The 12081-nt window shown below is 51.3% G+C and overlaps 2 protein-coding genes across 3 annotated transcripts; one reads left to right on the top strand and one right to left on the bottom strand.

Moving 5' to 3' along the window:
- Positions 1-671: 671 nt before the first annotated feature.
- LOC134877075 (C-1-tetrahydrofolate synthase, cytoplasmic-like) lies at positions 672-5606 on the top strand. Its single transcript, XM_063902434.1, has 12 exons — positions 672-753; positions 1848-1949; positions 2072-2156; positions 3341-3400; positions 3477-3530; positions 3610-3746; positions 3885-3985; positions 4128-4264; positions 4394-4505; positions 4581-4708; positions 4778-4841; positions 5520-5606. The coding sequence occupies exons 2-12, from the start codon at positions 1849-1851 to the stop codon at positions 5564-5566; spliced, it is 1026 nt and encodes a 341-aa protein (XP_063758504.1). The 5' UTR covers positions 672-753; position 1848; the 3' UTR covers positions 5567-5606.
- A 999-nt stretch (positions 5607-6605) lies between these two features.
- Positions 6606-12054, bottom strand: zbtb25 (zinc finger and BTB domain containing 25). 2 transcript variants are annotated; one of them, XM_063902329.1, is made up of 4 exons: positions 11825-12054; positions 10977-11152; positions 8942-9980; positions 6606-8049 (listed from the first exon to the last, which is right to left on the bottom strand). In XM_063902329.1, exons 2-3 carry the CDS (start codon positions 11147-11149, stop codon positions 8966-8968), a joined length of 1188 nt encoding a protein of 395 aa, XP_063758399.1. In that variant the 5' UTR covers positions 11150-11152; positions 11825-12054; the 3' UTR covers positions 6606-8049; positions 8942-8965. The 2 variants fall into 2 exon arrangements, with proteins under 2 accessions (XP_063758399.1, XP_063758398.1); XM_063902328.1 differs by lacking the exon at positions 11825-12054 and having other exon boundaries at positions 10977-11465.
- Between the last annotated feature and the right edge of the window lie 27 nt (positions 12055-12081).

The raw sequence follows: 12081 nt of genomic DNA, 5'->3' as shown, positions 1-12081 counted from the left end.
CAGTATAGAGAGGTTCAGTGAATGTGGTTCTGAAGGTGTGGAGGTGGATCAGGAGGAGGAGGAGGAGGAGGAGGAGGAGGAGGAGGAGGAAGAGGATGGGGAGGAGGAGGAAATGGAGGAAGAGGAGCAGAAAGAGGATGGGGAGGAGGAGGAAGAGGAGGAGGAGGAGAAAGAGGATGGGGAGGAGGAGGAAGAGGAGGAGGAGGATGGGGAGGAGGAGGAGGAGGAGCAGAAAGAGGATGGGAGGGGGAGGAGGAGGAGGAAGAGGATGGGGAGGAGGAGAAAGAGGATGAGGAGGAGGAGGAGGAGGAGGAGGAGGAGGAGGAGGAGGAGGAGGAGGATGGGGAGGAATAGGAAGAAGACAGGTGCTTAATAAACCAAGAGCGGGACACCTGGTCACCTGACAGTCCAGGAGACTGCCCCGGCGTTTCTCAGATAGATTAATACAATGAGGGCAAGTCGGCCATCTGTGAGGGTACCAGCGACCCCCCCAGTATACCTGCTCCTCCTGACAGCTGACTCAGGTGGAACACACCTGCAGTTACACCTCAGCCATCTGTGGTAATAGATCAACTCTGTCAGGACTTTTGTTCCTCGTGACCTTCCATAGCTCAGGAATCCCCAGAGAGACGCCCCCTCCCCCCAAACACAAACACTCACTCACACACACACACTCGCTCACTCACACACTCACTCACTCACACACTCGCTCACTCACACACTCGCTCAGCAGCAGATCTCGGGCCGTCTCAGGTGAGTCTCTCAGGTGAGTCTCTCGTTAAATATTATATCTGAGGTTATTAAAGTATGTGCACAGATGCATGATGGGAGACGTCTGTATTTTAAGAGACAGTTTTAATCATTAACGAGAGACTGAGTGTTTGCAGAGCAAAGGACACGCTGACAAACACACACACACACACACACACATACTCTCAAGCGTTAGTGTTCATACCCTAAGGGTTGCTCTTAAAGGGGGGGGGGCTTCACACTGCCGGGTAACCTTTGATAATACTTGATCATGTTTGAGTTGTAAATGAAGGTAGTGAAGTAAAAGTATACAGAGCATGCTGTAACAGTACTCAGGTAAAGTACCTGAGTACTTGAGTACATGTACTCCTTTACACCTCTGGCATCGTGCTACTGAAGCATCAACTAATTTAACCAGTGTGTGTGTGTGTGTGTGTGTGTGTGTGTGTGTGTGTGTGTGTGTGTGTGTGTGTGTGTGTGTGTGATACAGAGTAATGAGTCTGCTACTTTCTGAACATTAAAGCTTACTGCTGTATTCATGTTATTATATTATCTCACCTGTCTCTCTCACCTGTCACTCACCTGTCTCTCTCACCTGTCACTCACCTGTCTGTCTCTCACCTGTCACTCACCTGTCTGTCTCTCACCTGTCTCTCTCACCTGTCACTCTCACCTGTCTCTCATCTGTCACTCTCACCTGTCTGTCTCTCACCTGTCACTCTCATCTGTCTGTCTCTCACCTGTCTCTCACCTTTCTCACCTGTCACTCTCACATGTCTGTCTCTCACCTGTCACTCTCACCTGTCACTCTCACCTGTCTGTCTCTCATCTGTCTCTCTCACCTGTCTTATCTCTCACCTGTCTCTCTCACCTGCCTGTCTCTCATCTGTCTCTCTCACCTGTCTGTCTCTCACCTGTCTCTCTCACCTGTCTCTCTCACCTTTCTCTCTCACCTGTCACTCTCACCTGTCTCTCTCGCCTGTCTGTCTCTCCCCTGTCTGTCTCACTCACCTGTCTGTCTCTCACCTGTCTGTCTCTCATCTGTCTCTCTCACCTGTCTGTCTCTCACCTGTCTCTCTCACCTGTCTGTCTCTCAGAATGATGTCATTGGTCGGTCTCTCGCTCCGTCTTCGTGCCGCTGGTTGCCAAGGAAGCACGCGGACCGTGGCAACTGTTGTCAGCGGCCACAAGACGGCCAGGTGAGTCACAGGATCCACCTGAGACAGACAGCATCAAAGAGCCCAGGACGAATACGGAGAGTGTGTGTGTGTGTGTGTGTGTGTGTGTGTGTGTGTGTGTGTGTGTGTATGTGTGTGTGTAGGTTGGTGAGGCAGCGGCTGCAGGTGGAGGTGCAGGAGATGAGAAGGGTGTGGTCGGGGTTCCGGCCTGGGCTGCTGGTGCTGCAGGTGAGGAGCTGAGGTGTGTTAGCCCCCCTCCGTACCTCACAGCTGAAGCAGGACGCTGCTGTCCTCCCAGACTCTCAAACAGGCAGTACCTTTACTACTACAGTACTACTACAGCTTCTCTGAGTACTTCTCTGAGTACTTCACTGAGTACTTCTCTGAGTACTTCACTCAGTACTTCTCTGAATACTTCACTGAGTACTTCTCTGAGTACTTCACTGAGTACTTCTCTGAGTATTTCACTGAGTACTTCTCTGAGTACTTCACTGAGTACTTCTCTGAATACTTCACTGAGTACTTCTCTGAGTACTTCACTGAGTACTTCTCTGAGTATTTCACTGAGTACTTCTCTGAGTATTTCACTGAGTACTTCTCTGAGTACACTATTTTCAGAGTGTATATTACTACTATCAGGTAGTATCTCCTGCAGCAGCTGCAGAGTCTCTCAGGAAGACGCTGACGCAGCACAGAGCTCCAAGCTGTCCAAACACACGTCTGAGTAAAGTGAATCAGTAACACAAGACAAACACAGACAGGAGCTCAGGAGCTCAGTACACAGGAGTACACAGGAGTACACAGGAGTACACAGGAGTACACAGGAGTACTGTACTACTATTGAACGCAGTAGAATTTTTCACAGTGTTTGTGCAGCCTCTTCAGGTGTGTGTCTCCCTGAGTGTCAGGTGTGTGTCTCCCTGACTGTCAGGTGTGTGTCTCCCTGACTGTCAGGTGTGTGTCTCCCTGAGTGTCAGGTGTGTGTCTCCCTGAGTGTCAGGTGTGTGTCCCCCTGAGTGTCAGGTGTGTGTCTCCCTGACTGTCAGGTGTGTGTCCCCCTGAGTTTCAGGTGTGTGTCTCCCTGACTGTCAGGTGTGTGTCTCCCTGACTGTCAGGTGTGTGTCTCCCTGAGTTTCAGGTGTGTGTCTCCCTGAGTTTCAGGTGTGTGTCTCCCTGAGTTTCAGGTGTGTGTCTCCCTGACTGTCAGGTGTGTGTCTCCGAGTGTCAGGTGTGTGTCTCCCTGAGTTTCAGGTGTGTGTCTCCCTGAGTTTCAGGTGTGTGTCTCCCTGACTGTCAGGTGTGTGTCTCCCTGAGTGTCAGGTGTGTGTCTCCCTGAGTGTCAGGTGTGTGTCTCCCTGACTGTCAGGTGTGTGTCTCCCTGAGTGTCAGGTGTGTGTCTCCCTGAGTTTCAGGTGGGAAACAGAGACGACTCCAACCTGTACATCAGCAGCAAGCTGAGAGCCGCAGCCGAGGTGAGCCCCCCCCAGTCCAGAAGTCATGTCAGCTGTTTCCTGTCATCTGAATATTACCTGAGCGTCTTGTCTGCAGATCGGAATCGATGCCAAACACCTGAGACTGCCGGACAGCGCCACGCAGGAACAGGTCACCTGAGTCCTCCAGATATTCAGATTCTCTGAGCACACCATCTGGACTGTCCCCTGATGAACCTGTCTTCCTGCAGGTCCTGCAGAGCATCCTGTCCGTCAACCAGGACCCGTCTGTCCACGGCCTCATCGTGCAGCTTCCTCTAGACTCTGTGAACCCCATGGACCCTGAACGCATCACCAACACAGTGTCTCCAGAGAAAGATGTGGACGGGTCAGTGTCCACAGGAAGTCTTCCTCTTACTATCACTTCCTCTTCACTGAGTGTGTATGTGTGTGTATGTGTGTGTGTGTGTGTGTGTGTGTGTGTGTGTGTGTGTGTGTGTGTGTGTGTGTGTGTGTGTGTGTGAAGGCTGAGTTGTATTAATGCAGGGAAGTTGTCTCGAGGCGATCTGAACGACTGCTTCATCCCTTGCACCCCTAACGGCTGCATGGAGCTCATCAGACAGACAGGTCTCACACACACACACACACACACACACACACACACACACACACACACACACACACACACACACACACACACACACACACACACACACACACACACACACACACACACATTGTGCTCACCTGACTTCCTGTTTCCTGTCAGTTGTGTCTGTGGCGGGGAAACATGCCGTTGTGATTGGTCGCAGTAAAATCGTCGGCGCTCCGATGCACGACCTGCTGCTGTGGAGCGACGCCACCGTCACCACCTGCCACTCAAAGACCCCCGACCTACCTGAGCAGGTGAGCCTTCAGCAGTACTCGGTTGATGAGCATATTGTATGTTTAAGTACTGCATCATCAGAGTATTGTGTGTTCTGGAACCGAGGGATGATAGCAGTACAACACATACCTGAGTACATGTACCTGCAGGTGGGTCGCGCTGACATCCTGGTGGTGGGGGCGGGCCGAGCGGAGATGGTGAGAGGTGATTGGCTGAAGGAGGGGGCAGTGGTCATCGACTGTGGAATCAACCACATCCCAGGTACACGTCATACTACATCAGATACTGCATCAGATACTGCATCAGATACTGCATCAGTGTGTGTGTGTGTGACAGATGTAACGAAGGTGAGCGGTAAGCGGGTGGTGGGGGACGTCCACTTTGCCTCGGCCAATCAGAGAGCGGGATTCATCACCCCTGTTCCAGGAGGGGTGGGGCCGATGACGGTGGCCATGCTGATGGAGGTGAGCCTTCAGTGTCGCAGCGTCAGCTGTTTGCTTCTGAGCAGCGGTAATGAAGTGTGTGTGTTTCAGAACACGGTGCAGAGCGCTCGCCGCTTCCTCCTGAAGAGCCAGGCGGTGGAGGTGAACCATGCAGGTAACACTCCGTCCTGTCAGTCTCAGCTCAGGGTAACAGCTGTCAGTCTCAGCTCAGGGTAACAGCTGTCAGTCCGAGCTCAGGGTAACACCTGTCAGTCTCAGCTAAGGGTAACACCTGTCAGTCTCAGCTCAGGTTAACACCTGTCAGTCCGAGGTCAGGGTAACACCTGTCAGTATGACCTCAGGGTTACACCTGTCAGTCCGAGCTCAGGGTAACACCTGTCAGTCTCACCTCAGGGTAACACCTGTCAGTCTCACCTCAGGGTAACACCTGTCAGTCTCAGCTCAGGGTAACACCTGTCAGTCCGAGCTCAGGGTAACACCTGTCAGTCTCACCTCAGGGTAACACCTGTCAGTCTCACCTCAGGGTAACACCTGTCAGTCTCACCTCAGGGTAACACCTGTCAGTCTCAGCTCAGGGTAACAGCTGTCAGTCCGAGCTCAGGGTAACACCTGTCAGTCTCAGCTATGGGTAACACTTGTCAGTCTCAGCTCAGGTTAACACCTGTCAGTCTCAGCTATGGGTAACACTTGTCAGTCTCAGCTCAGGTTAACACCTGTCAGTCCGAGGTCAGGGTAACACCTGTCAGTACGACCTCAGGGTTACACCTGTCAGTCCGAGCTCAGGGTAACACCTGTCAGTCTCAGCTCAGGGTAACACTGTGCTCTTTCGCAGGGTTCCATCGTCATGGAAACAGAAATGGCGAAGTCAACAGGAAGTGATGTAACAACGTGTGAATGTTTAATTAAACTTTGAAATGTTTGTTCTTTGTTTGTTCTCCTTTCATTACGTTTAAAACTGTTAGATTTGTATCAGTTTAGAATTTATATTGAAAACGCTTTTTGTTTATTCAACAGAAACAGATTTATTTTAATGAGTTTATTTAAAACACTTCTGAGTGGTGGAAAAACATGTCATTTACAAAACTGTATTTAACAGTCACTGGAAAAACAGACCTGTACAAAACACAGACGATCAATAAACATAATAACGTATTAATAATCAGTAATCTTAATACTGATTATTAATAATCAGTAATCTTAATACTGATTATTACTGATTATTAATAATCAGTAATAATCAGTATTAAGATTACTGATTATTAATAATCAGTAATCTTAATACTGATTATTACTGATTATTAATAATCAGTAATCTTAATACTGATTATTAATAATCAGTAATCTTAATACTGATTATTAATAATCAGTAATCTTATTACTGATTATTAATAATCAGTATTAAGATTACTGATTATTAATAATCAGTAATCTTAATACTGATTATTAATAATCAGTAATCTTAATACTGATTATTAATAATCAGTAATAATCAGTAATAAGATTATAATGATGGGCCTATGAGCAGAGGACAGTCTGGAGGTGAAGGACCACGTGTGACCCATTGAAAAAATGTCTTCATTTTCAATGTTTTCTTAACCATCAGCCCATTATTGTAAATATGTATCAATATTTAAAGTTAACAGAGTCTCTAACGAAGGTTCTCCTCTCAGATTGCCATGAAGTTCAAATTTACAGAAACCACACAGACACATGAATCCAGCACAGGAAGGCACTGCTGCGTCCTTTCACAAGAAAATTGCTCCAAACACTGTCTCACCGCGAGGCGTCACTGTCTCACCGCGAGGCGTCACTGTCTCACCGCGAGGCGTCACCGTCTCACCGCGAGGCGTCACCGTCTCACCGCGAGGCGTCACCGTCTCACCGCGAGGCGTCACCGTCTCACCGCGAGGCGTCACCGCGAGGCGTCACCGTCTCACCGCGAGGCGTCACTGTCTCACCGCTAGGGGATCACCGTCTCACCGCGAGGCGTCACCGTCTCACCGTGAGGGGATCACCGTCTCACCGCTAGGGATCACCGTCTCACCGCGAGGCGTCACCGTCTCACCGCGAGGCGTCACCGTCTCACCGTGAGGGGATCACCGTCTCACCGCGAGGCGTCACTGTCTCACCGTGAGGGGATCACTGTCTCACCGTGAGGCGTCACCGTCTCACCGTGAGGCGTTCACCGTCTCACCGCTAGGGGATCACCGTCTCACCGCGAGGCGTCACCGTCTCACCGCGAGGCGTCACCGTCTCACCGCGAGGCGTCACCGTCTCACCGCGAGGCGTCACTGTCTCACCGCTAGGGGATCACCGTCTCACCACGAGGTGTCACTGTCTAACCGTGAGGGGATCACCGTCTCACCGCGAGGGGATCACCGTCTCACCGTGATCCGGGGTCACCGTCTCACCGTGAGGGGATCATCGTCTCACTGCGAGGCGTTCAGTGTCTCACTGTCCGTTAGCTTTACATCTAGCAGTGAGGCGTTCACTGCCCGTTAGCTTTACATCTCACAGTGACGCGTTCACTGCCCGTTAGCTTTACATCTCACAGTGAGGCGTTCACTGCCCGTTAGCTTTACATCTCACAGTGAGGCGTTCACTGCCCGTTAGCTTTACATCTCACAGTGAGGCGTTCACTGTCCGTTAGCTTTACATCTCACAGTGAGGCGTTCAGTGTCTCACTGCCCGTTAGCTTTACATCTCACAGTGAGGCGTTCACTGCCCGTTAGCTTACATCTCACAGTGAGCTTTACATCTCACAGTGAGGCGTTCACTGTCCGTTAGCTTTACATCTCACAGTGAGGCGTTCACTGCCTGTTAGCTTTACATCTCACAGTGAGGCGTTCACTGTCCGTTAGCTTTACATCTCACAGTGACGCGTTCACTGCCCGTTAGCTTTACATCTCACAGTGAGGCGTTCACTGCCCGTTAGCTTTACATCTCACAGTGAGGCGTTCACTGCCTGTTAGCTTTACATCTCACAGTGAGGCGTTCACTGCCCGTTAGCTTTACATCTCACAGTGAGGCGTTCACTGCCCGTTAGCTTTACATCTCACAGTGAGGCGTTCACTGCCCGTTAGCTTTACATCTCACAGTGAGGCGTTCACTGCCCGTTAGCTTTACATCTCACAGTGAGGCGTTCACTGCCCGTTAGCTTTACATCTCAGTGAGGCGTTCACTGCCCGTTAGCTTTACATCTCACAGTGAGGCGTTCACTGCCCGTTAGCTTTACATCTCACAGTGAGGCGTTCACTGCCCGTTAGCTTTACATCTCACAGTGAGGCGTTCAGTGTCCGTTTGCTTTTCATCTGACAGCGAGGCGTTCAGTGTCCTCAGGCGAGTGTGGAAGATCAGGATCTCTGCAGAAACAGAGACAGAAATAAAACTTTTTTATTCATCTGGACTTTCTTGTATTTTTAAAATGTATTTATCTCCGTTATTTTTCCTCTTAATTTCCCCTCTGGTTTTTGCAGAGTATAACATTCAAAACAAAAAGTAATAACTGATCAATTCAAAAAGCTATATTTAAATAAATACAAAGAAAGATATTTTATTTTCACTTTTATTTTCAGATTTATTTTATTTTTCTAAAAATAAGAAATAAAACTAAATAAGGAATTCTGAAAATGTTTGACTATATGCTTTAAAATATTGGGTTATATGTTCTTTGCTGCTCTCCAGCCCGGTCACAATGCTGTCTGACGACCCATGAAGCACAGCGCAGTCACAGCTGGAGGAGGTTCATCTCAGCTGGCTGGAAACTACAGATGCTCCTGAACGCACCTGAGAAGCTGTTGATCACGTGACTCACGTTGACCACGTGACTCACGATGATCACGTGACTCTCGTTGATCACGTGACTCACGTTGATCACGTGACTCACGTTGACCACGTGACTCACGTTGACCACGTGACTCACGATGATCACGTGACTCACGATGATCACGTGACTCTCGTTGATCACGTGACTCTCGTGATGATCACGTGACTCTCGATGATCACGTGACTCTCGTTGATCACGTGACTCTCGTGATGATCACGTGACTCACGATGATCACGTGACTCACGATGATCACGTGACTCTCGTTGATCACGTGACTCTCATGATGATCACGTGACTCATGATGATCACGTGACTCTCGATGATCACGTGACTCTCGATGATCACGTGACTCTCGATGATCACGTGACTCTCGATGATCACATGACTCTCGATGATCACGTGACTCTCGATGATCACATGATTCCCACCTGCACAGGTAGGACAGCCTGCAATCACTCCACAGGAGGTCCGTCCACGCTCTCCTGTGAGACCTCAGAGTCCAGCGAGTAGCAGGAGCTGCCGTTGTCCTGAGTGTCCCTGTTGGCGTCCTCAGAGTGCACCACCGCCCCCACCGAGGCCCCGCCCCCGGCCTGGCAGCAGTGGGTGGGGCCCGGGAAGATCTGGCTGCAAAGGCGGCTGCAGCGCTGCAGGCGCGCCGGGCGGCCGGTGTGGGAGTACATGTGCTCCTGCAGTGCTGCCCGGTGGGCGAAGCGACGGCTGCAGACGGCGCAGGAGATCTTACGCTTTCGGGCAGGGGGGGCTGGGTTGCTCTCGCCCCCCCGGCTCCGCCTCAGCTCTGCAGCCAGCTGGTTGGCCAGTGCCTGGCTCTGCCTCAGCGCCTCCTGCAGACACCCTGCCTCCCCACCCTCCTCCACGCCAGTGTCAGGCTCGCCTCCTTGCAGCTCCTCCACCCGGTGGGCGGGGGGGAGGGCGTGGCTGAACAGGTGCTCCCGCAGGTCCTCGGGGGAGGAGCAGCAGTCTCCACAGCGCGGACACATCAGGACTAGCTGTTTGAATAGGACGCCACCTCCCTCTTCCACACCATCCTCCCCCTCCTCCTCCACCCGTTCCTGCTTGATGCGAGCCGAGATGTCCGAGTCATCTCCAGAAGCCACGGAGCAGACGGTGCGCGTCGTAGCGTCCTGGCGCTCCAACGGGACGCCCTCCCGCCCCCCGCGCCCGTCCTCGGCGCTGCAGGAGGTCTTTGGGACTCGGGCCTCCTTGTTGGCCAGCTGAGAGGAGATCTGGATGCCGTACAGGTTGGACATGCGGACCATGTCGGCTGCGGCGGCAGCATCGGCCTCGCCAGCTTTCCGGCACAGCTGGTAGGCGTGCAAGAACTTGATGCCGTCCTGCAGCCGGCTTGGATCCACTGGCTGTGCGGGGCAGGAGCCGGTGTACATGATGTGCAGCAGGTAGCTGAAGACGTCCGGCTGGATGTCCGAGGGCTGGATCTTAATACACTCACTGAGGACACACAAGAGGACCCGTCAACTTCCTGTGACTAGAGTATAAAAGTGTCTCAGTCGAGTCTTGGTCGAGTCCTGTTATGCCCCTTTTCCACCAAACCGGATTCGGTTCAAGATCCGATCCTTTGCTGTTCTGGTTCTAGCCTGTAGCACCGCTTGTGTTTCCACCGCTCAGAGGCCGAGTGGAGCTCAAGTGGAGCTGCGGCATTGCGTCATTGTTAACGTCCGCTCTGACTGATTCATGTTCACTGTCTGTCTGTCACACCAGCAGCTGATGCATACCCCCCCCCCCCCCCCCCCCCCCCCCCCCCATCAGTGACTGTGTTCAGTCTGAACTGACGCTGTTTCTTCACAGCTGTTCTGAGAGTGTCTCTGTCTTCAGACAGGTGATGTCAGCACAGCTCCTCTGACTACCTTCACTGCTCTGACATCCTGTTGTGGCAGAAGCCGTTTCCTACTCATTTTACCGGCGTAGTTTTCCTTATGGTTTTGCTTGTGATGGCAGCCTGTGTAGCCCAAGTACTGATTCCATCCCATAGCTGCAATAATACACAGGAGAACGTCTGCCTGCTCTTCCCAATGCTCACTAACAGAACGGTGATTAAAGTCCGGTGAGTAAACAGCACCACACTGACCCGGTTAGTGCTGCCGGACTGTATAAAGTGTGTGTGTATCAGTGTGTGGTCGCGCTGTAGTCCCTGTGCTCAGAGATACTGCTGTTACAACTTGTACTCGCTGTACTCCATGAGCTGTAAGCCCAGGTTAATCCCCCCCTCTGAAGTAAGAGTGACGTATTTGTTCGTATTGGATCTTGGATCTTGCCGGGCAGCCGAGTGGGGCCAGAAAGATCCGGTTTTTTCGGCGCTTAAAGCCGGCGCTACTGCAGTGGAAACACGAAGAACCAGATCTTTATCGGCTCCAGCGTCAGCTCCAGCGTCAGCTCCAGCTCCGAGTTGGTGGAAAAGCGGCATTAGTGTCCTGGTCTGGGTTGTACCTGGACTGGTGGATGAAGATCATCTTGAAGTAATTGGAGAAGGCGGCCAGCACGGCGCGGTGAGCCTTGAAGTAAACGTTCCCGATGGCGACGGTGCAGTCACACAGGAAGCCAAACTCACGCTGCACGTTCAGCTGCTGCAGCAGGAAGAGGCTGTGAGAGGACACCTCCATCACCTGACACACACACACACACACGGCAGAATATGACATTATTAGAGAATCTGAAAATTAAGATTTGATTCTGGATTAAATTCTTAATGACAAAGGGAAGGGAGATCACATTTACTTAAACTAATCTGAATATTGAAGTACGAAAACTACTACTGTTATTATTGTTGTTATTAAGAAAAGCTCAAAATCCAGCAGTGGCTCAGTCAGTAGGGGCTTGGACTGGGAATCGTAGGGTCACCGGTTCAAGTCCCCGAACAGACTTGAAATATGGAAAGTGGACTGCTACTTGGAGAGGTCCCAGTTCACCTCCTAGGCCCTGCTGCGCTGCAGGATAGCTGCCCACTGCTCCTCGTACTAGGATGGGTTAAATGCAGAGGACACATTTCAGTGTGTGTGTGTGTGTGTGTATGTGTGTGTGTGTGTGTGTGTGTGTGTGTGTGTGTGTGTGTGTGTGTGTGTGTGTGTGTGTGTGTGTGTGTGTGTGTGTGTGTCAAATAAAGAGGGTTTCATCCTCCGATTCTATCTTCTATCTAAAAGCTCAAAATATCTGGGATAGAGGTTTCATTACTCAGAGAAATTATCAATAAACAGCTGATCAGTCACCTGACACCTGACCTCAGTGAAGGTCACACACACACACACACACACACACACAGACCGACACAAACTGCAAACCTGCCACGCGCGCGACCAAACAGCGATAGAGCTCTGCGCGTGCACGTGATGTCGAGCGCTCAGGCTGCAGCCTCCTCAAGATTCAGAAACACGCGCGTGTCCTCCCGCCCCTACGCGCACACCTTCAGACTGTGTTGTGCACGCGCGTCGTGCCCAGGGCCCTTAATCGGTGTTTTACCGGGAGATGTGCAGGTTTACCGGGAGATGTGCAGATGGTATGTTGCTGCAGATGATCTCGCGAAAAACCGCGTCCCATC

The sequence above is a fragment of the Eleginops maclovinus genome, chromosome 15 (assembly GCF_036324505.1).
Source record: "Eleginops maclovinus isolate JMC-PN-2008 ecotype Puerto Natales chromosome 15, JC_Emac_rtc_rv5, whole genome shotgun sequence".
Lineage (NCBI taxonomy): Eukaryota > Metazoa > Chordata > Actinopteri > Perciformes > Eleginopidae > Eleginops > Eleginops maclovinus.
Note: the sequence above shows the minus strand (reverse complement) of the source record. Positions and strands in the feature narration are given on the sequence as shown.

Excerpts from the sequence above, each read along its gene's own strand:
- LOC134877075 (XM_063902434.1), top strand. The coding sequence starts at position 1,849 with ATGATGTCATTGGTCGGTCTCTCGCTCCGTCTTCGTGCCGCTGGTTGC. Across the intron at positions 3,531-3,609 it reads ACAGCGCCACGCAGGAACAG|GTCCTGCAGAGCATCCTGTC; the intron begins GTCACCTGAGTC and ends GTCTTCCTGCAG. Across the intron at positions 3,986-4,127 it reads GGAGCTCATCAGACAGACAG|TTGTGTCTGTGGCGGGGAAA; the intron begins GTCTCACACACA and ends GTTTCCTGTCAG.
- zbtb25 (XM_063902328.1), bottom strand. The coding sequence starts at position 11,188 with ATGTCATATTCTGCCGTGTGTGTGTGTGTGTGTCAGGTGATGGAGGTG. Across the intron at positions 9,981-10,976 it reads ATCTTCATCCACCAGTCCAG|TGAGTGTATTAAGATCCAGC; the intron begins GTACAACCCAGA and ends GTGTGTCCTCAG.